Source organism: Protopterus annectens, chromosome 4.part0, assembly GCF_019279795.1.
Source record: "Protopterus annectens isolate FY-2018-M chromosome 4.part0, PAN1.0, whole genome shotgun sequence".
In the NCBI taxonomy this organism is placed as follows: domain Eukaryota; kingdom Metazoa; phylum Chordata; order Ceratodontiformes; family Protopteridae; genus Protopterus; species Protopterus annectens.
In genome coordinates, this window is record NC_056733.1 from 1,768,200,801 (window position 1) to 1,768,222,903 (window position 22,103).

Genomic DNA, 22,103 nt, shown 5'->3' on the forward strand with positions numbered 1-22,103 from the left:
AGGGAAATATTGCCATTGTTTGGCTGAGAATTTTATAAAAGCAGTATAAAAGTGTAGGCGTGCAACTGTATAATAAGACAGATAAATACATCATACACATTTTACCTAATATATAGAATAGGCTTCCACCAGATATAAGGGCATCTGAAAACCTTAAGGAGTTTAACACTAAGGTAGAAGAGTGGTTAGGAAATAAGAAATTCAGGTACAATGTTAAGGAAACTTGTGTTCGGAGGCCTAATTCCAAGAACACAATTGTTTGATCTTATAAATGGTTATTAAATCTTCACACACTTGGTATCTACTATCCTTGTGGCACATGGCCAGGGTGTTTTCCTCCAGTGCCCACAAATTATGTATGAGTAGAAACTCAGGTGCAAAAGGGCTGGTCAGGGAAAAAAGTGAGTGGGGAAATAAGGCCTGACCCTCATTTACCTGGAGGAAGGAGTGGGACACATTATATCTGTGATGACTCTTAGGGTTGTCTTGGGGGGTAGCTGATGGCATTTGATAGCTGGAAGGATTTGACCTCTAGTGGTCATATGCAGGTGGCAGTACCTGTATGATCCAGCATTAAGGTGAGGTGTGCTTAAGAGACAGAGAATAAGACTAGGAAGGACTTAAAGCTTCTAGGTCACAGTATGATAAGCCTGCATGCCCACTGACTCTCACCACTAGTATAGCAATCCTGACAACCACCGTCCAGTAAATGTTGACAGAACATTTATTCATCATGGAGTAGGAAGAATGAATAGATTGATGTAAAGCCTGTAACTTGTAAATGGATAATGCATTGTTAGGCCATACAAATCTTGAAGTGTGCTAACAGTGTTGTCTGACTTATTGTGCAGGAATATTTTTGCTTTCAATAATCCATGACCAGATGCAACTTTTTTTGTAAAACACAAAACATAACTAAAGATTACAGGAGATGCGGTCCAGGGTACATTTGTTTGTACACCAAAACGTGAGTTACTCTTGATTTACAGAAATGTAATTTGCACCATATAAAGTTACTGTGTGTGTATGCTTAATGCTATAAATTTAGTGTTATATTTAGAATAATAAGTTTGAAGACTGCTAACTTTTAACACTGTATTTTGGTTGGCAAGAACAGTTTCATAATTTGGTAGTTTTTAATATTTTCTCCCCAAATTTGCAGTATAGTCATTTTATTCAGAAGTATTTCTGAATGCAATAGCTGTCACCTTTAATCTCACCAACTGCTCCCCCATACCTCTCAACTGTCCCTGATTTTGACTCAAATTTTAACTCTGTTCCTCTTAATCCCTCCTAAAACTAGTGACTTTTGGAGGAAAGGTAGTGAATTACACTTAATGAATGACAATAATTAAGAGTTATAAACTTTTTTTACTTCAGAAAATGTGTATTAATTCATATGCTCTGATTCTGTCAATGTTTCAAGTTAATAGCACTAATATTTTAAAAGTGCCCCTGATTGTTCCTGATTTTTTCTTGACTTGTCCCTGATTCTGTTGAAATTTGTCCCCAGTTGGTTGAGAGGTCTGCGCCCCAACCCTTTCATGAAATGCACTTACATTATCATGTGTACTTCTGTGTTATAAAACTGTAACCAGAAGTTAAATGTGCTGAACTCCAACTTAAATTAACTAACTTACTGATTTATTGTTGTGTAAATATTGTGACTACTGTATTTGTTGCCTCTTAGCCTGGTCTTTACCTGAGAAGGATCATCGGATGAGTTGTACCAACTAAGCTAACAAATGGTAAATAAATAAATGAAAACATAACAAATAAACATAATTTAGAGCATATACCTAATTAGGTATTTGCACAATTACCTTATTTGTGCTTGAGTAGATAGATATTCGCAAGTGCAGTGATAATGAATTTGCAAATAGTTATAGAATGGAATCAGAGAACCAAAGACTGTATGCATGACTAAACCCATGTTGTAGTGTTTTTTTTCTTATCACTTATTTTTGCTAATCTTTAAGGCGGTATAGAACTAACAGTATCAGTTGCTCATTGAATTCTGCCATTGAGAATACTGAGCCCTCTCACTGCCTCCTTAATTTTTGCACATTTTTAAACATGGTTTGCCTGCTTGTCCCATTATTTTAATTTCATCCTAGATAAGGACTATACGGAATGGCTGCTGAATTATTATTCACTTTTAAAAATAGCCATAGAAATGGGCCATTTGATTGGTTATACAGTCTTTTAGCAGCAGTAAATGCACTCTTTACTTCTAAATATTCCCTTTGCTTAGAATAAGAATTTATTTGAACTTTCTGCCATCACATCATTAAGAGGAAAGTTCATAACAAAATGAAGAAAGCATAATTCTCAAAAAAAAATCTGTGCTGCAGGACTGACAGGCACTTTGTGACCCTCAAAATATTGTTTAATGACTCAAAAAGTCAAAATAACCTAAAGTAATGCTAACAGTAGGAACTCTGATAAGTCAGCACTTACTCACATTGACTAAACTTAGTCACTGTACTGTGTATGCATTTGCACATAGAAGACCATGCAGCGCATGGCATAGATGTTGCCCTCTTCATCATTTAAGAACACACAAACGAGTACAGTAACAAAGTTATTATAAAAAGGTAAGAGATTTCTTTTTTTAAAAATAAAACTTTCAGTGTTTGACATTAATACTCATTATGTGACCAAATGTGATCCAGGATTTGATAACTCCCAGCTTCATTTACCCTCATGGGCTTGAGCTTCATGGATAAACCTGACCACATGTGGAAAATTCATGCACTATCCTTCATAGCTGATCAGGATTTTGAAAACATGAAAGTTTTACTCAGTTTAGGATTAAGAAGATTCTAGAAAAGGTAAGTATCCTTTTTTTTACAGTGGACTGATGTAACCTTAACTCAGCTGATGCTTTGGACAGAGCAGCAGGTTCAAGTATCTATATGTGTATGGTCCAGGCTCTCTTCCTTCATCAGTATGTAAGGCAGGCCATACTGAATTTCTTTTTCATTGTGAGGTCTTCCTTGGTCATCCTTTATGATACCTGATCAAAGAGGTGCAAAGGTAAATAGTTGTTGATCTGTGTAGACAGTCTGTGTGACCCCCCCCCCACAATATTCTTCTTCTTGTTCTACTAAGCCTATCAAATTTCCCAAGAAGATAACGCCTTCTTATAAAATAGAGAGGGCATCCCAACATCAAGCAGTACTGCCTCCCCATCTCTATCTTCTAATTCTTCATGAAGTATTACTGTTCTAGCAAGGCAGTCAGAGTCCTTGGGACAGGCCTGTACCATACCCAACATGGGGCTTTTGAGCCTGTTTTTACTTCAGGAAAATGGTTCTACTTCTACTTTTACCTTGTTCTGAAGTGAAGATGTTACAGCTTTGCCCTCTTGGATCTCAAAAATTCAATGAGCATATCTGGCATTTCAGATTTTAGGTACTGACTTTCCACTGTTTAAGGCTTTATTGGAGGAGAATATCTAGATGCTATAGCTAGACATGATAGAAGTTACCCTTCAGCTGCCTATTTTATTTTTATTTAAGATGTGGGTGCTTATTTTATTTTTATTTAAGATGCGGGTGCTTATTTTATTTTTATTTAAGATGTGGGTGCTTATTTTATTTTTATTTAAGATGTGGGTGCTTATTTTATTTTTATTTAAGATGTGGGTGCTTATTTTATTTTTATTTAAGATGTGGGTGCTTATTTTATTTTTATTTAAGATGCAGGTGCTTATTTTATTTTTATTTAAGATGTGGGTGCTTATTTTATTTTTATTTACATATAATTTATTGTGACTGTGTTTGCTTACTATGCTTTTGCAAGCTACATATTAAAACAATGTATTGAGCTCTAAATATATTTTTGTTCAATCTGCTGTGGCAAAGGTTTGCAAGAGAAGGAATTTGTATTCCGGATGAAATGCTAAAAGTGACCCCTGTTGTTGGACTCCCTAGTAATGACAGGAGCTTGGTTCCTTATGTAGTTGCAGGCCCTGAGGATTTTTCTTAAACTGAGAGAAATCTTTGCTGGCTCGATCTCAGAAAGAGTTTCTACAGTAGGGTGAGTTTAGGTAGCCGTCAGCATCTGTCATTTCTACCTACAGAGAGCCCAGTTGCAGCGGAAGGTCCGGGTTTTAAACCACTTGTGTCTCTTAGGACATATTTCAGCCATGATCATCATGGATCTACCTGCACAGTTGAGGATTTGGATGTTGCACTGGACAATGAGATGTTAGTGGATACAGAGCTGTTCCAAGACAGACCTCCTTGTAGTGTCAGGCCCTTGCACCCAATCTCTGCTATGCGGGATGATTTACATCAATATCATTATAAGCCTTCAATTCGTACTGTAGAAAACATAACACATACTGATGACCTGAAAAATGTCTGTTTTCGAAATGAGTTGGGGAGCTGACTTCTGACACTCCCTTTCTTGCTTAGGAAAAAGATGAACCGCCAGAACTCAGAACTCCAAATGAACCCTTTAGAGCTGTGGATGCAAAGACTTAATTATTTGCTTGAAGTGTGACTTGACCAGTCCTTTTTCCTCTCTTGTCATACAGCCAGGCAGTGGTATGATTCTTTCACAGGCAGGGTGACACCTGTCTCATGTCCACAGTACAAAGTGGCAAGATGGCACATGCTGGACACCACAGGGTAGGTTATCACAAAGTGGTGATATGGGACTTGCTATACACCACAGGGTAGGTTATCACAAAGTGGTGAGATGGGGCTTGCTGTACCCCACAGGGTAGGTTATCACAAAGTGGTGAGAAGGGTCTTGCCCCACAGGGTCAGGGTAGGTTATCACAAAGTGGTGAGACAGGAGTTGCTAGACATCACAGAGTAGGTTATCACAAAGTGGGGAGATGGGGCTCGCTAGATGCCACAGGATAGGTTATTTTTTTTACATCCATTCACATTCCAGAAGAAGTGAATGTGCTATCATACTGACTCATTCAGAGCTGCACTCCTGTTTCTAAAGGTAAAAAATAAATCAGTCCTGTTTAGTTAAGGTCCTGTAGCAGCAGATAACTTCAGAGGCTGACCTGCTTACCACTCAGACAAAGCCAGCCATCAGCCCTTTCTGCTTGGTTTAGCAGGGCAGGAGGAGGTAGGTTGTGGATGTATTTGCTCCCACATGATGGGAAATATTCCTGTATACCTTTCCATGGTTCTCTCAGTTTCCATACTCTGCCATAAAATTGTCCCATGGTGAATAAAAAGGTTATGGTTTCAGATGTTTACATCTCTATTAGTATGTGAAAATAACATAGAACACACCAAGGCCATCCCTCTGAGCTAAACCAACAGCTGGCTCTTCCTCGTTGTAGCACAGTGCAAGGTACAGTCAGACCAGCTGCAGCACTATACACATTTTATTGATTCTTGGCTATGAATAATTGTACTGATCTGGCAAGTGTCACAGAGGTTAAGGTTGCAAGTGATACAGAATTATTTTTCCCCTAAGCTGTCATTTGCTTCCTGTATGAACTTGAGCAAGCCACTTAGCTAGACATTGCTCCTGGGTCACCCTTTTTCAGTAATACCTTACATTGAAGGATTCCATTATCTTTGACAATGCATACCATGATGCAGTAATATGGCTGTGCAGGCAGCTATGTCTCCCTTGCCTACCAGATCTTTTTTAACATCTCATATCCAAACACCAGCATGAAGCCAACTGCTTGTTATGTGTGCTATGCTCCACAACATGGTATTATGAAACAAATGGAAGGGCAGGTGAACATCATGGCAGGACCTTCTAAACAAGGCACAGCAGCAGTAGAGCAGGGAGGAGAGTCAGGGGAGCAATATGCATCAGCAATTCCAAAGCTGATGCAAAGGCAGGCAGAATACGCATTAGCACTGGCAAACACAAAGTATGTGGTCAAGTATGAGCCATGCCACAGACAACACAGAATAAAATGAAGCATGCAGTTCCATCCACAGGTTATCAAGTGCAGTATATGAACTACCAACACTGTGCCTCAGACCTTAACATACATGCAGCGGTTACAGGATGGGCAGAGCACAGTCATCTCTTGTACAGGTAAGGGACATAGTGACAGATGACTGCAATACTCTAATATGATGTAGGGTTATGGAATGTGAACATGGTAGCCACATACTCTGGGAGCTTGTAGGGTGTCAGGGATCACATCCTGAAGTGGTAGGATTATGCTGACATGACATGACCATAGCCAGTTTCTACTGTATTGGCTTACAATGTCAGGACTCAGTTCAATCCATGGCAGGGAAGGGTTTAAAATTGGTGTAAATCCTGACAGGGCATCCCATTTGTTGAATCAGAAGAGCAGGGCTGCCTACAGCCTACACAATGCCCAGAATGGGGGAAGGGGTGACAAGTCATGTTCCCACAGATAATGGAGAAGGGGTACGAATATGAGACTGCATGTGTTTGTACCTTGATGAAGTATCAGTAATGTTGAGCCAGAAGAGTGGCACCAGCCATGACCTGGATGATGTGCATGATCCAGGTCATAGGCCATGTGCCCACAGGTAACACTGCTGCCATCTCACCAATTATCTGTGTAGTCTGAATTGGGATAGTCTGTATCGGATCACTTTGCATATGGACACTTCTGTGGCCAACATCTTTGTGGCCTGTGGAGGAAGACTAGATGACTCTGGTGATGCTGTTATGGATGAACCCATGGAAACAACATTTGCCACCAGTGACATCAGTAGTGGTATGTTCTTCCTGTTCATGCACTCAGTGTCACTGTAATGTAGCTGCACATAGTGCTGCAAATGTCAGAGTGCACTGACTGTCTCTACCATGCTGTGAATAGCAGCTCTCCCTGTATGGGTTGACTGATCTGCAAGTCTGCAAGATATTTCAGAATGTTGTTGTTTTATCAGGAACAGTAATGCAGTTATGGTAGTGCTGCACATCCAATATATTTGTCTGTCCTTTCTGATGCTTTGTCTCCCTTGTGGTGGACATGTGCACCTCAGTGGTGGCACACACATCCGATGCTTTATCACTGCTGTGGTGGACATATGTACCTCAGGGTTGGTGCACACATCACTTGTTTTGTCTCCCTGTGGTAGACATGTGCACCTAAAGGGTGGTGCGCATGTCAGATGATTTGTCTTCCCTGTGGTGGACATGTGCACCTCAGGGATGGTGCACATGTCAGATGCTTTGTCTCCCCTGTGGTGGACATGTGCATCTAAGGGGTGGTGCACATGTCAGATGCTTTGTCTCCCCTGTGGTGGACATGTGCACCTTAGGGGTGGTGCACATGTCAGATGCTTTGTCTCCCCTGTGGTGGACATGTGCACCTCAGGGTTGGTGCACATGTCAGATGCTTTGTCTCCCTTGTGGTGGATATTTGCACCTCAGAGGTAGTGCACATGTCAGATGCATTGTCTCCCCTTTGGTGGATATTTGCAGCTCAGAGGAGGTGCACACATCAGATGCTTTGCCTCCCCTGTGGTGGATATGTGCACCTCAGAAGTGGTGAACATGTCAGGTACTTTGTATCCGCTAAGTTGGATATGTGCACCTCCGAGGTGGTGCACATGTCAGATGCTTTGTAGTTTGGAGACATGCTGTTAGGTACTGGATGTCGGCAGTGCACTGGTGAGGCCATGAGCTTAGGCTATACCTCTGCAAGGGCCTATGTAGTAAGGTATGCGAGTGACTCCCTCCCTCTATATGTTTTGCAAACCGTGCCCCTTTGCCATTCAACAGTGCCACTTGCATGTTGCCATCATTGTCAGCCATAGGTGCCCTGTTGACATCAAACCTCTGTTTCACTGTTATGCTAGATTCTTCATCAGTGGAACATTTGAAAGCATAAAATCACAACACCACTATCACCCCATTCACATATGTCTCTATAACTTCCTCTGGCATGTGTGCTGCTGCACATTAAAATGCCACTATAGAATAAGCTGACAAGTGTAACTGCCCAAGCAAGTTGTTGCATTTTCATGAGGTATCTGGTAGTACAGATTTGCATGTGGGCTGTCATCAGTGCCAAATTTCAATGTTGTTGTAGTGCATGTTATAGCATTTTGTAATAGACATTATTAACCTGGTGCTTCCTCTAATGATAGATGAGCTTAGTGCCAGACAGCTTCCGTAGACAGGCTGCCTCCAGATATAAGGGGCAGCTACTGCTGGCTGGCAAGTGACATCAGAAGACGCTCAACATCAATGAGATGCTTCTGTGTTGGTGGTTGGCAGACCTGTCTTTCATAATGTCCTGTGTCTTTTCCTTTGCATGGAGTATCATGTCAATAACCCTGTGGCACATCTGTTGTAGAAACCTATTATGGATGTCCACACAATTCATATTCTACATCAGTTGCAGCTAAATTTGGTCACGATAATACTTGTCTGCAGCACTTTTACCCAGGGGGTGCATGTCATCTGTTATATGAACTGCAGTAGTACTCCATTCCTCTGGTCTGTGAACTTTTCCAGGTGTTGCTTCTCCTAGGTAGTCATACCAATACCTGCATATCGGAGGACAAAACATGCCAGTCAGTTGGGGGTGTACGCTATGCTGTGGCCATGGCCTCCACCATGATTGTGCATAATGAGCTGCTATTAGTGCTGTGCAGATTCTAGTGTCCCGCTTTACTCTTTGTACTTAAGTCTCTGCATGTGTCACCTTGTTGAATGCAATCCCAACAGTTGTGATTGCTCATATCTCCTTCAGGCACGGGTCCTGATTACACAAATTTTGCCTCATTCTCCGTGATATCCATCCAGGTTTTTTTACTTGATGCTGAGGTGCCTTACCATGCAAGACACCTTCCTGAAAATGTTGAAAATCAATGAGTACAGAGGCTTTACTCAAGTTCGTACTGTAGTTATACAGCAGTAAGATGCACTGCACAAAATGGAGCTGGTACATATATCTTGGTAACAGGGGACACTTATCATATAATTTATGGTAATGATGCCAGACCGAGCTACTGTCTGTGAATTGCTGCCTGCGAGCAATACAATCTCCATACATGGCATGAGCCATGCACATCACAGTGAACAAGAAGTAAATGATCTTGTAGGTTCATGAGTATGGTATGTGTACTCACATAGTACCACAGTGTAGAGCTACTTTGCATGACATATGAGTCACAAACATGGTATATCATTTTCCTCTAAATGCAGACCTATCAAGTGGTTGTCGTAGCAAGGGGGAGACGCAGGGCTCTTGAATAGTGTGCCGGACAGAACAGGAGTTTCTGCTCTAAATGTGTGAGGCAGAGGTTCAGGTGAATGAGCCAGAGATTTATTTTGTCAGTATTATGCCATTGCCTTATACTATGAAGAGTGTTGTGCATATAAGCTTAACAATTTCAGATTTGTTTTTGTAGCAGAGGAGACAAAGGGGACATTGTCTGAACATGTCTGGGTGCTGCAGAAGGGGCTAGAGCCTGCTGTGGCAGTGGGGTCTCTATGACATTTGTGCTAGTTAGCAGTACAACTGTGTTTGTAGCATATGCCTGTGATAATTTCTTCCCGCTGTGTCATCCTTCTGCAGGTTGAGACATGGATGAGAAGAACAAGGAAACCCATGCTCATCCTGATCTCTGTTACCTGCTGACTGTGGCATTGGGTTAGTCTTCCTGCTGAAGGTGACATGAAGGGAGTCACTGTTGCTCTCCATTTATGCCTTTCATAGGGAGTAAAGGCTTCTGCAATGAAGGTAGACTAGTGGAATCTGATCCCTGCCAAATTGTGCTGATAACTGAATCCCTACTATGGCAATGTGCAGTGCCTTCTACTACAAAGTGGGAGTCACACAACTGGAGGGCCTTGACCATTGGGTCTCCGGGAGTACAACCTGTTAATAACATTGGACATCCAGGTGAGTGATGCTTTGATTTTTTTTCTCTGTGGACCAACTTGGAATCCATCCATGCCAGAAACCTGCCTCATCCCCTTCCCAGTGTGTATTTTCTGTCTTGTGTGTCATTCCCTATTCCTTGTTCATTGTCCAAATATTTCCATCACAGTTTGCACCCTCTATATGCGTGTGCGCCTACTGTCCTCTGCACCTTTTGTGTGAGTACTGCACCTGTCTCTTTGTGTTCTGTATTTATCTGTCTGCCCCTCCTACTTGACATTCTTCATTTTCCCATTCACAGCTGCTTTTCACTACCTTCCCTACCTACCCTACTTTTATAAAACCTGAAAAAGAGACTCTACACCAAACAATAACCTTTCCTCCTCCCATCCTTCATAGCTTTGCTTATCTTTCTGTGTTAACCTCTGCTTGCCATACTCCCCTTTCTGTCTTTCCTACCTACCCCATTTCTTTGCCATTTATATGTTAAACAGGTTTCCACTTTGCTGTGCACACCACTGTTGGTCTTTCTATTTGCCACTATGCTCAGTTCTTCAGACCTTCATGTGGCATTCAGCTACTAGCACACATTCTGTGTCACAGCATTGCAAACTTGAACATGCATTGACTCAGCCGTGGTAGCATAACTTAGATGTGATGCCCATCATGTCAGCTGTGCATGCTATTGTACAGCTACTCCTGCCAGGTGACAAAATAATGTTGTTCATCCCATTACGGCAGTCCTCTGTTTTTGTTTTGTAGCCCTTTGATCGACATGCAGTTATTATCAGCCGCCTTTTACACCACTAATTAGCTTTGTGTCATTCTGTGCAGTGACCATCTGAAATATACAGGCACATACCACTTGTCTGTATAGCCTGTACTCAGACTGTATGTTTTGAATTTCAGATTTGCAGTTTTGGATCTAATATGTCTGAGGGAGCTGTTTTACATTCATCATGTCCCACTTTCTTTTTTTTCCTTGGTAAGTTAACTCTGGGAATTGTGTAATTATGTCAGGCAGAGACTGTTTAAATAGGCATGGTAACTGAGTGTTGTTCTGTTTTTTGCCATTTTAAAGAGGTGATTTGCAGGATATTATGGATGCTGTGACATCACTGTTCCTATTCATCAGTGTGGAACTGCATGGGGCTTGCTTTGTGGAGAATATTTATCCCTGCTGCTTTGTTCCACTTAGGAGAAGCCCACACCAGAACGTTTTTTTCTGTTTTAATATAAGATTTCTTCTTGTTTACTTTTAGATGTGACCTTTTTAAACAAACTCATCAGTAGCAGAATTTTTAATGTTTGCAATCAAAAATATACCTTTGCAGTTGCAGATTTTTACATTTCTAAACATAGAGTAGCACCACATGGCTTTTTGGCTAGTATAGTATATTTTTTGATGCAATTCAGAGTATTTGAAATCCAGTTGTTTCACACACTATATTGCTTCTTTATAGAAATGTGTTTAATTCTGTCCCTTCTAAAATGTTATTTTCTTTTTCTCAATTATTTTCTACACTTGGTGTTTTGTCACTATTTAATATTAGGTCGCATCTGACTCTTAAGAGAATGCGTCATTTTTACTAAAGTAATTCTTCATAATTTTATATTATTACATTTTATCTGGCCAGCTACAATAAAATACAAGTATCCAACCTGATAAAGCAGAGAAAGTGGTCATACCTGTGCATATCAAAAAAACATTCCCTTCATAGTATTGTCTGCACTTGCCTATAGAATCCATTCTGTGAAGAAAAAAAGAGGAAAACACCATGAGTATGTGATAGAAGAAAATCTTATGAGGCAAGGACCTTGAGTGGCTTAATTCAACAAATGATTTTTATAAATGTAGAAGACATTTAAAGGAACACTTTATGGACCCACTATTCAGAAGCACGTGGATACCCTACAATGCAGAAAATAATAATTAATAATACTAATTTATTGCATGTATTGCAAAAGGTAGATTCCAATTTGTAATGCATTTAGAGATACTTCATTCCCCACATACACCTTTCTGTCTCCAGAATGTACTGTGTAAGCTTTCATGCTTGAAGTGTATCTAATTCCAAGTACTGCCTTTCTATAGAGGACAGTAGTTCATACCTCCTGCCACATTTATTCCTCCTGTCAGACCTCCATTGAGATGCCCAAGTGGACTCTGTCAGGCATCTGCCAAGAACAGGCCAACTGATGGTTCTCGGTCCAGCTGCTGTTGTCTAGTTTCTTAAAAGAAAGCTTTATGTGTATAGAATGCTTGGCAAAAAGACTGTTGTAGTTGTAAAATTAGTTTTGTATTTATCCTGCAAGTGAAAAGAAAGAATTCCCTTTATTTTACCAACAGGACATACTCCGCCGTGGTGGATATACAAAAGTGAGTTTGTATTTCATGTAAGCCGTACAGTAATCATATCAGGGAAAGCTCTGCAGATACAGCAGTTGGCTGCAGCAGCCAGTTTAGATCCACAGGTGATTCTTGTCCTTTCCATGAAAAAGTTTTGGATACAACTTGCCTTTCTGCTATTGAGTAAATACAACAAGACTTATCCCGTTGTTAGTTGTGACATTGTCTTGTTAAGTATTAATAAGAAGAGGGAAATACAGAAAATGAGCTTTTGAGTTTGTGGTCATGACTGATCCTTTAGATGCAGAGGTTCTAATGAGATTCCTTTGGTAATAATAAAGGTAGTATAAACTAAGGTGTTATTCAGTATAGGTGAAAATAATGATTGTAACAAAAGTAGCAGTACATCTAATTGAAGTGACACAGCCATTCTTGTATCCAGTGAATTTTAGTTTGATTTCTTGTGATATAAAGACAGTACAGGTAAAATATTGCAAACCCTCTATCACAAGTGTACAAGCACCGATTTAAATGGAAGAATGATTGAATATACGTGTACTATACTAAGAAATTAGCATAAGCATTAAAAAGTAATGTTAACTAAATATTTTTGTGGGGAATTTCACAGTCCTCAAAACTGAGGTGGAATCGTTCAAAGCCCCCGGGCCTGTGAAAAATATGGCCCAGACCGCAGAATCCTTTATAAACGCATTCTATGAACACCTTCAGAAATGCATGGATCATGCAATCCCAAATAAAACCAAGTCCCAATCCTCCAAAGGCAGACGTCCTGCCTGGTGGATCCCAGCCATAAACAAACTATACAATAGAAGGAGGAAGGTACTACATGATAGAGCAAAATCCCAAAAAGGGAAGGCATCTCTGATCAGTATTAGCAAAAAACTACGGGCACTCATAAAATTGTCTAAGGCCAGCTTGAGAGATAAAAATTGCACAGGACACTAAGGATAATCACAAGGCTTTCTTTAGTTATGTTAGAAACCTGGGTGGGAATTCCCAGATATGCTCAGAATTAGTCCAAAATGACAAAAAATTCACCGAACCCACAGACATTGCCAACATCCTAGCTGACAGGTTCAGTGCAAACTCCCCCCCCCTCCCCACCAAAAGGGCAAATATTTATCCCAGCAGAGTGCTGCCCCCCTGACATCTCAGATGCTCAGGTAAGAGCTGCCCTCTCCAAAGCAAAAAACACAGCATCAATGGGACCAGATGGTGTCCCGGGCTGTGTCCTACATGAACTCCAAGAAGAGCTAAACACAAACATAAAACTACTGTTCAATCTCAGCCTTACTACAGGATATGTACCCAAAGTGTGGCATACAGCAACAGTGGTCCTTCTCCACAAAGGTGGTGCCTCAATGGATCCCGGAAACTAATCACCCCATAAGCCTGACTAGCTTGGTCTGCAAAGCTATGGAAAGGGTCATCATGGACCTCATAAAAAAAGATATTGGGGACCTACAGACACTGGATCCTACCCAGTTCGGCTTTGTTAAGGGCAGATCCTGCCTCTTAAACCTGGTTGATTTCTTTGAAACAGTCACCAAGGCCATTGACGAGGGGAAGGTGGTCCACACAGCCTACCTGGACCTCGCAAAAGCCTTCGATACAATACCCCACTCGGGCATTATAGATAAGCTCACCAGCTTAAATATAAACCCCTATGTCACTAGATGGGTTGCAAACTGGCTCAAGGACAGAACCCACATGGTTAGAATTGCTGGAGCCATGTCAGACTCCAAACCAGTTACAAGTGGCGTCCCCCAAGGCTCAGTCCTGGGACCTCTCTTGTTTGGTATATATTTCTCGGAGGTACAGGCCAACACGGAAGTCTGTGGCTGACTAAGTTCGCAGATGACTGCAAACTGGGCACCATAATCGACTCTCCAGCCGACACAAGCATCCTCCAAAAGGGCCTCATAGAAACAGACAACTGGTGCCAGAGCCATGGCCTCAAGCTAAACACCAAAAAGTGTATAGTCATCCCCTTTGGCAAAAACAAAGTGCCCACAAATTACCACATAGGTGGTAATCCATTAAGTACAAAAGAAGTAATTAGGGACCTGGGGACCCAAGTTGATAGCAATCTCTCATTTGACAACCACGTGGCCAAAGTGGTTAGAAAAACATTTTATATAGCCCACCTAATCATGAAGGGATTCACATCTAGATCAGGGGAGGTCATCGTGCCTCTTTACTCATCCCTCATCAGGCCCATAATTGAGTACAATGCCCCTTTTGGTATGGACCTTACCAGACACCTGCAGCAACTGGAAAGACGCCAAAAGTACCTCACCAAGAGGATCAAAGTGCTCAAACAGATGCCATATGCTGCCCGGTTAAAGAAACTCCAGCTTTACTCAGTGGCATACCGCCTGCTCAGAGGCGATCTGTGCCTGACGTATAAAGCCATGTCCAACCCGGAATTAACGGACATGCTGCACCTCAGAAAATCCAAATCCCATCGAGCTACGTGCTCGAGAGACTTGAACCTCAGCACTGAAATAAATAGGACATGCTGGAGGGACAGATTCATAACCCAGAGGCTCCCTTCACTCTGGAATAAAATCCCAGTCCAGGTTAGGCAGAGTCCCTCATTGACTGTCTTCAAGAGGAATCTTGATGAGTGGATGGGAGATCATAGGTTTACCCCGTGTATCACTTCTGTGTCACTGTTAGACAGAGGCACAGTATACTAACCTCGAAAAAGGGCATAGCAAAATAAATTTAAAATGGGTGGCGAAAGCCAAACACACTCTGGCTAGGCTTATAAATGCTCTAGGGCAGATAGCCTAGTATGAACCTATGAACCTAAGACTCTGGATTCTGGTTTGTTCTTTTTCATTCCCAGTTTTGACAAAGACACTTCTATGAAAGAATTGCTACAACCAGGATTACATGACAAAACATCTCAAGAACTTGCGGCAAAAGGAGTGAATTCTGTTTGTCCAACTGGCAAAATAATTGTGCAGTGTTGTGGCTGTTTCCATAAGAACTTCCAAGTACAGAACTTCTGACATAAAAACTCACCAATACGTCATCACTAATGCTACTGTACTTGACAGTGAGCGAGGCTATGGTAATTAAAAAAAACCCTGACAATACCTGCAGACCTCTGACATCACAGTCTGCACCAGATGACACAGCAGTTTTAACAGGCAGATCATTAATGAGCTGTGTAGACATTACAGTCACCAAAGTGGCACAGGAAAGAGTAACAGAAAATTATTATCCCAGGGCCAACATAAATGTGTCAAAGTCAATCAAAAACCTGTCAACACCAGGAATGCTTTTGATCTTGCTATAGTTCAAGTGGGGGCTTTCCACTACATCTGAGGTGCAGAGAGGAAACCCTGGACTTAGTATTTACTTCCCCTCTTGAGGTAGGAAAGGTCAGTGCACTGAGTTAGAGCCAACCATCACCTAGCATAACACCAAGATGTAGGAGTAATGCTAACCATTTTCATAAGATCTGTCAGTCAAGAAGATTTTGTTGTGAGCTTACTTGGAGGAATATGGGTTGCCATCCAGTCTGCTTTGCAAGTGATTTTCTTTAGCGGTCCACCAAGGGTTATGCATTGAAGAGGACATGCACTGTTGCATTATGCCTTTTGCAGGCAAAGTAAAGCTGATGGATATTCCATCTTGGAATCTGAAGAGTTAAACACAATGAGGGTGGCTTTTTCTGATGCTAGATGTCTAACAGAAAATGTGGAATTTTATGCATTCCTAACCCAGGGGAAATGTAGGAGTTTATGGAGAATGGATCAAAGACTTATCCTGCATCCCCAATATTTCTTAGTGTAGTGTCTACCATTCACTCAGATGTTGTAGGTGTGCTGTGGGAAGGGGTTTCCGTCTTCATTCCTAACATTTTAAATGCTGGGCAGCACAGTGTAGGACATATGAGATGTATAACAGGAGGCACGGTATCAGTAGTACTATTAATGTCATATAATTTGCATTTTTCAGCCCCCTGTTTATTCTGTGTGGATTTCAATGAATATCTCACCAAATTAAAACAATCCATACACTTGCATTGTTTGAGTTTTCCAATTGCCCTACAGTGGACTAGAACAAATACACCTCTTTAATTAAATATGTACAGTGACTCTAAGTTCATATAAAGTCAAACTTATGATATACTATACCAGGAGTAGCATAATGTATTGGATTGGATCCCTGTCAGTTGCTCAAATTTTCAGAAACTCAAAATTCATGTGTTCAAGACCATAAGATCGAGTTTTTGAAAATTCAAAGCTTTTGAATGGAGATCAATGTACAGTGAGGATCAGGAAATTTACCCTTTTCTTCACTGTAGTGTGATCTCTGAGTTGGTATATATAATTTGCAGGGGGTGTGGAGGTTGCAGGGGGCTTCCCCCCTGCATAAACATAAAGTCGATTTTTGTGGGGGTGATTGTTTTTTTTTTTTGGTGGTCGAGTTGGCTTAATGGCCTGAAATTGTCCATAAATAGACTTAAAAATGAAAGTAAAAGAAAAAGTCATGGACATTCAGAATTGCCATTTAGCTGAAACACCTGATATCCTTAAAGGTTGATTTGCATATATCCCATGAGGCCTCTGATGCAAGAGGTTTAAAGTATCACACAGTTAGAAGTCTAGCTTTGCTAGATTTTTCTTTTTGTGTTTTTTTAACCAGTTGGTTATCTGTGTGACCTTTTTACTCTTTATTTTAGTTTGTGGTCGAGTTTTTGGAAACTCAGTCATATGATCTCGTCTGTATGAATTTTGAGTTTCTGAAAACGTGGTCATCTGACATAGAGCCATAGAATCTTAGCTAACACACACTCTGTTTGCTCAGCTCACCTTTTAAACAGACTGTGGCACAGTATTATCCATCAAGATATAGGTCAGCCATGAGAGAAGTACTCTCAGCTTTAGGGACTTTGAGCTAGGGTATTTCTCCAAAATTTAAGACACTGTTACCCGCACATACTAGATCATACCCTAAGTAAATCCCCAGGTAACAGCAAAAGGCATCTTCAAAATATTTCAGTGGTGGAACTCTACAGGACAGGGACAAATATGGCTCATGATAGAGGGTGGAGGGTCATCAGCTGGGTTGGGGGATATGTGGGGGGAGGGTGGAGGGTCATCAGCTGGGTTGGGGGATATGTGGGGGCATGGGGGCCAAATAAGAATGTTGTGAGTTCCCGTATGTGCTTATTCATGACTGTTAATTTGGTAAAGTTGCCCCCCCTAAAATGCTTTGCTACTTCAGCATGGATTTGTTTACTGGGATTGTCCAACTGGACCATGCAAGACCCCATTTCAGTGGAGGCAAGCTCCATGGCATAGAAAAAAAACATTTATAAGTACATCATAGTGGGGCTAGCATGATAATTAGGCAAACTGTGTGCCAGGTAAAATCATTTTTAGTTACATACATGCATACATACAAAATAAACACATCTTGCAATGAGGTACAAATATTACAATTCAAATCAGTCAGTAAATGCCGGACGCAATTTTCAGTATTTGATGGATCCAAAGCAGTAGCAGGAGGGCAACAGGTTCCAAAGTAGTAGTGTATTGAAAGTGGATGGGGGTGGAGGCATTTGTGGAGGAAGTGAACTTCAAAGTTAGATAAGAGGGGAAGATGTTTCTCTTCCACTGCCAATCTGTCTAGCAGTCACCCTGACTCTTTCACCTTTCTTATCCTGTCTGTCTCTCTTTCATACCCAGTACTGCTCCTCCAGTTAACTTATATCTGTAATCCTGTCCTACTAGTATCCCCTTCCCCTCCTCCTTACCCAGCTCATTCTCTTTACCGGTCTACTGTTATCTCAACCGCTACACTATTAGAACGTTCTACTTATGTTTGTCTTGATTGTTTCTGATTACACTGTTCTTCCTCCTCTGTTTTCTTTTCTGCTGTAATGACATCCTACCTCATTAGTGTCAATATACACATACTGAACCTATGTGCATTATCACTGCACTTATATCTCCAGCTATTACGTTAACTTGTCTTTTATTTATGTAAAATAATATAACTTCTAAAGTATATGATAAATGTCTTTATTATTTATCTCAATGCTACCTGCATAGTAATACTTAAAATGTTTTCATTTTTATTGTTGCTCACTGTAAATATATATATATATATGTGCAATAGTGAACTTTTTCTGCTTGGGCCTCCATTGAAAATGGGACTTATGCCCAGTCTGACTTTCCCAGTAAACAAAAGACAATAAATGAATAAGATGTAATTAGAGTAGACTAGTTATGAGTAATAGTAAGAAGGAGAGAGGAATATGTAAGCAGTAAGTTTAGACAGGATAGTAGTTAGTCAGCAAGGTATTTTTAATATTTATGTGCCTAATAACTAAACAGTATACATCATAAAATTAATAAGCAAGATAAGACAGAAATGAGCTGGTTCAATACAACAAAAATAGTCAACAGCAAAATCAGTAAAAACACCAACAACAGTCAATAGAAAAAAAAATAAAAATGCAACCATTTACAAGTGTTAAAGATGTGCCATTGTGTGTGAGGATCCATGTACATTGTCCTAATAAGATGAAACTTAACCAGCCTTCTGAAAGTGTTCTCTGATTTACTCATCCAAGTCAGGGAAAGCAGCTGACTGCACAGGACTGGAGCAAGGTAAGAAAAAGGCACTCACCTCACTGTTTTAAGCCTATACCGTTTAACAATGAGCAACCTTCCACCTGATGACCTAAGGTGCTGGTGTAGGGAGTTATATAACCCACTCCTGATCCTAAAACAACTGACTGCTGCTCATTATGGTTAAATACACTATAGCCACCTTTCTGGGGGCATTTAAACTAGAGACTTTGATTAGGATTAATGTGCCATTATAGACTGAAACCTCTCCTTTGATCACAGGTTAGTGTATTACTAAGAAAGGCCTTTGGTTCTTGTGTCACTCAGAGGGATTTCTAGTTACTCTTTGGATTTAGTTATCTCTTCTTCATTTCACTGGTTTTGCCTGTCATTGAGTACAATGCGTTTGTCTGTCTGTATGTACCAAACAAAACGTGTCTCATTTAGAGAGGTTCACAGGTATATAAGTAATTACTATTCATGTGATAATAGACCATTGAGGAGCATAACACAATGTCCCAATTGCCCAGAATACTGTTTGATTAAATTACTTTCTCAGAGTCACACAATAGACAAATGGTGATTGACAGAATCAAACACTGGAACACAGGAAGCAACTCATTAACAGCTTAACCTTTTCACTAAATGCCAGACTAAAAGGAGCAGTTTGAACTCATAGGTCTCAAACCACAAACTAGTCAAATGCGCAACCACTACACCATGAGAGTAGTTCTTTAATAAGAGTACCAGTCAGTTTGGAAGCCTAAGTTACTCAGGAAAAATAATATCCTCTGGTCTCTAAGTTGTACTTTCTCCTAAAAGATGACCTACACCTTACATTCTAGACTATAAAAGATCCCCTCCTGTTTGAAGTTCTGTATCTGAAATGGACAAATAAAAGGGTTAACACATGCAGATAACATCTCCCTTTCAGTGAGCAAGTCCCACAACAACGTTAGGGCATACAGATGTATATGCCATCTGAATTCAATGCTTTGTCTGTATTAAACTCTGCTTGCTGGTTTCTCTTACTCCTTTGTTAGAGCTCATATTTACACACCAGATCATTCTTCCAACTGATGAGTGATTCATTTTAAAAAAAACAAGAGGACTTGTCTGTTTATGACTACAGACTTTTCTCGTTTTTTTTTTTTTTTTTTTTTTTTTTGCATGACCTGTTTGCCTCACATTAGCTTTTCTGTCCCATTTTTGGAATGCTTATTCATATTTATGACTGTGAGTAGGAAAGATTATTGTATTTCAGGACTGTTACAATTGCAACATTTTGTGTACTGGACTGAATTGATGAATATGCAGTTTTTTTTTCTTTGTTTTGAAGTCTACATGAAAACAATTTGGTTACAGTAAAAGAACTGCACTTGTCAGCCTGTGTTGATTCATTGTTTAGAATCCATTTTTGAATATAATTTTGACTAACTTTTACACATTTATTTCTGCAGTTAGACAGATTTAAAGAACCACCAGCATTTGGCCCGATGTGTGATTTATTATGGTCAGATCCATTGGAAGACTTTGGAAATGAAAAGACACAAGAATATTTTAGCCACAATACAGTCAGAGGGTGTTCTTACTTCTATAGGTAAGGAGGCATTTTCCTTTCTTTGTTAATTTCACCAAATGTTTTGCATTTCCAATACAATGACAGGAATGGGCCCCATGCCTGAGTCAGACTATGATTAAAGTTCATGAGATTGCTATCATTTCTGCTTTGATGTTTGCACAACCCCTAAGAAAATCAGGATCAGAATTGTATGCTGTCATAAAATGGCTCCCAAGGGGACTCTCTAGTTTTGTATTTTTTATGTCTCTAATATGTTCCTGTAACCGGATCCTAAAACTCCTATAAGTTTCCCCTATGTAGAACTTATTGCATCCACATGTCAGCACATACACTAGCCCCTCAGTGTTAACAGCTGTATTCATACCTAGCTGCAAATTTAATACCATTAATACAGGGAAAAGAACTCGCTACATAATGACGGAACAGCCATCACATGGAACAGTGCCCTTATTTGTGCTTAAATTCTGACTAAAATTAACATCTGGGAAACAAAATTGGTTATGTACCAGAATATCAGCCACATTCCTAGCTCTTTTATATGCAATACTCACAAAGTCAGGTAATATAGAGTTCAAAATTTTATCCCTTAGAAGCATGGGCCACAAACTACGTGCTTTTTTAACTATTTCCTCAGTTATAACATTATAGGTTGACACTAAGAAAACTTTCTTCTGGTCCCCATTATTTCCAACTGTGTTGGTGGATTTGTTATCACATGTACCAGCTTTATATTTCCCACTAACACGGGCATAATGAGAGTATCCCTGGGGGTTAGAAGAATACCTCATGTCCATGATTTTTTGTTTAGCTACCTTAACCAACTGAACATCATAGCCTTTTTTAATAAACACATCTTCTGCTTCTATCTCTCTCTGTCAAAGCTCATATCAAGGCTACATAGCCTATGAATTCATAAGAATTAATTATAAGGCAGTACCTTGACCAAATGTTTGGGGTGACAACTACTCCCATATAAAAATACATTTCTATGTTCAAATTTCCAATGGAGACTAGTTGTAAATCCATCTAAGCTAATATCCGGAAAATTCACGTTTGGGCCAAGCTGTATGCCATCAAAGCTTAAGCCCATAGTATTAGAGTGTAAGTCATCAACAAACCCAAGGGCTTCTGTCTGGCTTCCTTGACATAAAAAAATAAGATCATCAATAAATCTAAAATATAAAATAACTTTTGATCTAAAAAAATCATGTCTATAAATAGAATCATCTTCAAGTTTAGCCATAACTAAATTAACATACATGGGGCCGGAAGCCTCCCCCATAGCAGTGCCCTGTAATTGCTGAAAAATGTCTCCATTAAACATAAAAAAATATTTTTCAAACAAAACATAATTAACTCTATCAAAAAATGAGACATGAGAGAGTCCCCCAGGAAACTGAATAAGCCCTGAATCCCCTATTTCATGCTTAATGTTAGTATAAAGACTTTTGACATCCAGGCAGAGCCAAAACATGTTCATATTCCAAACTTTCCTTTTTATTTTGTTCAAAAAATCCTGGCTATCCCTAATATAAGAGGCTGTACTCATTACATATTTCTTAAGATGTTCATGTAGCAGCACACTTATGTTTTTCAAAAAGTACCTCTGTGCAGACACTGTAGGTCGACCACTAAGGTTAGTTAGTTAGTTAGCATGTTACATACACTAATGACCAGCATAGTTTCAAAATCCAGGTCCTACAAGTGAACACACCCAGTACCAGAGGTGGAGAC

At 40.1% G+C, this 22,103-nt stretch overlaps 1 protein-coding gene across 1 annotated transcript in view; it reads left to right on the top strand.

Annotated features, from left to right (window-relative positions):
- LOC122800013 (serine/threonine-protein phosphatase 2B catalytic subunit alpha isoform-like) overlaps positions 1-22,103 on the top strand; it is a 2,229,074-nt gene that overhangs the window by 1,729,002 nt on the left and 477,969 nt on the right. The window contains exon 6 of the mRNA XM_044069477.1: positions 20,248-20,387. Coding sequence (XP_043925412.1) covers positions 20,248-20,387 — 140 coding nt within the window. The remainder of the gene's footprint in view (positions 1-20,247; positions 20,388-22,103) is intronic.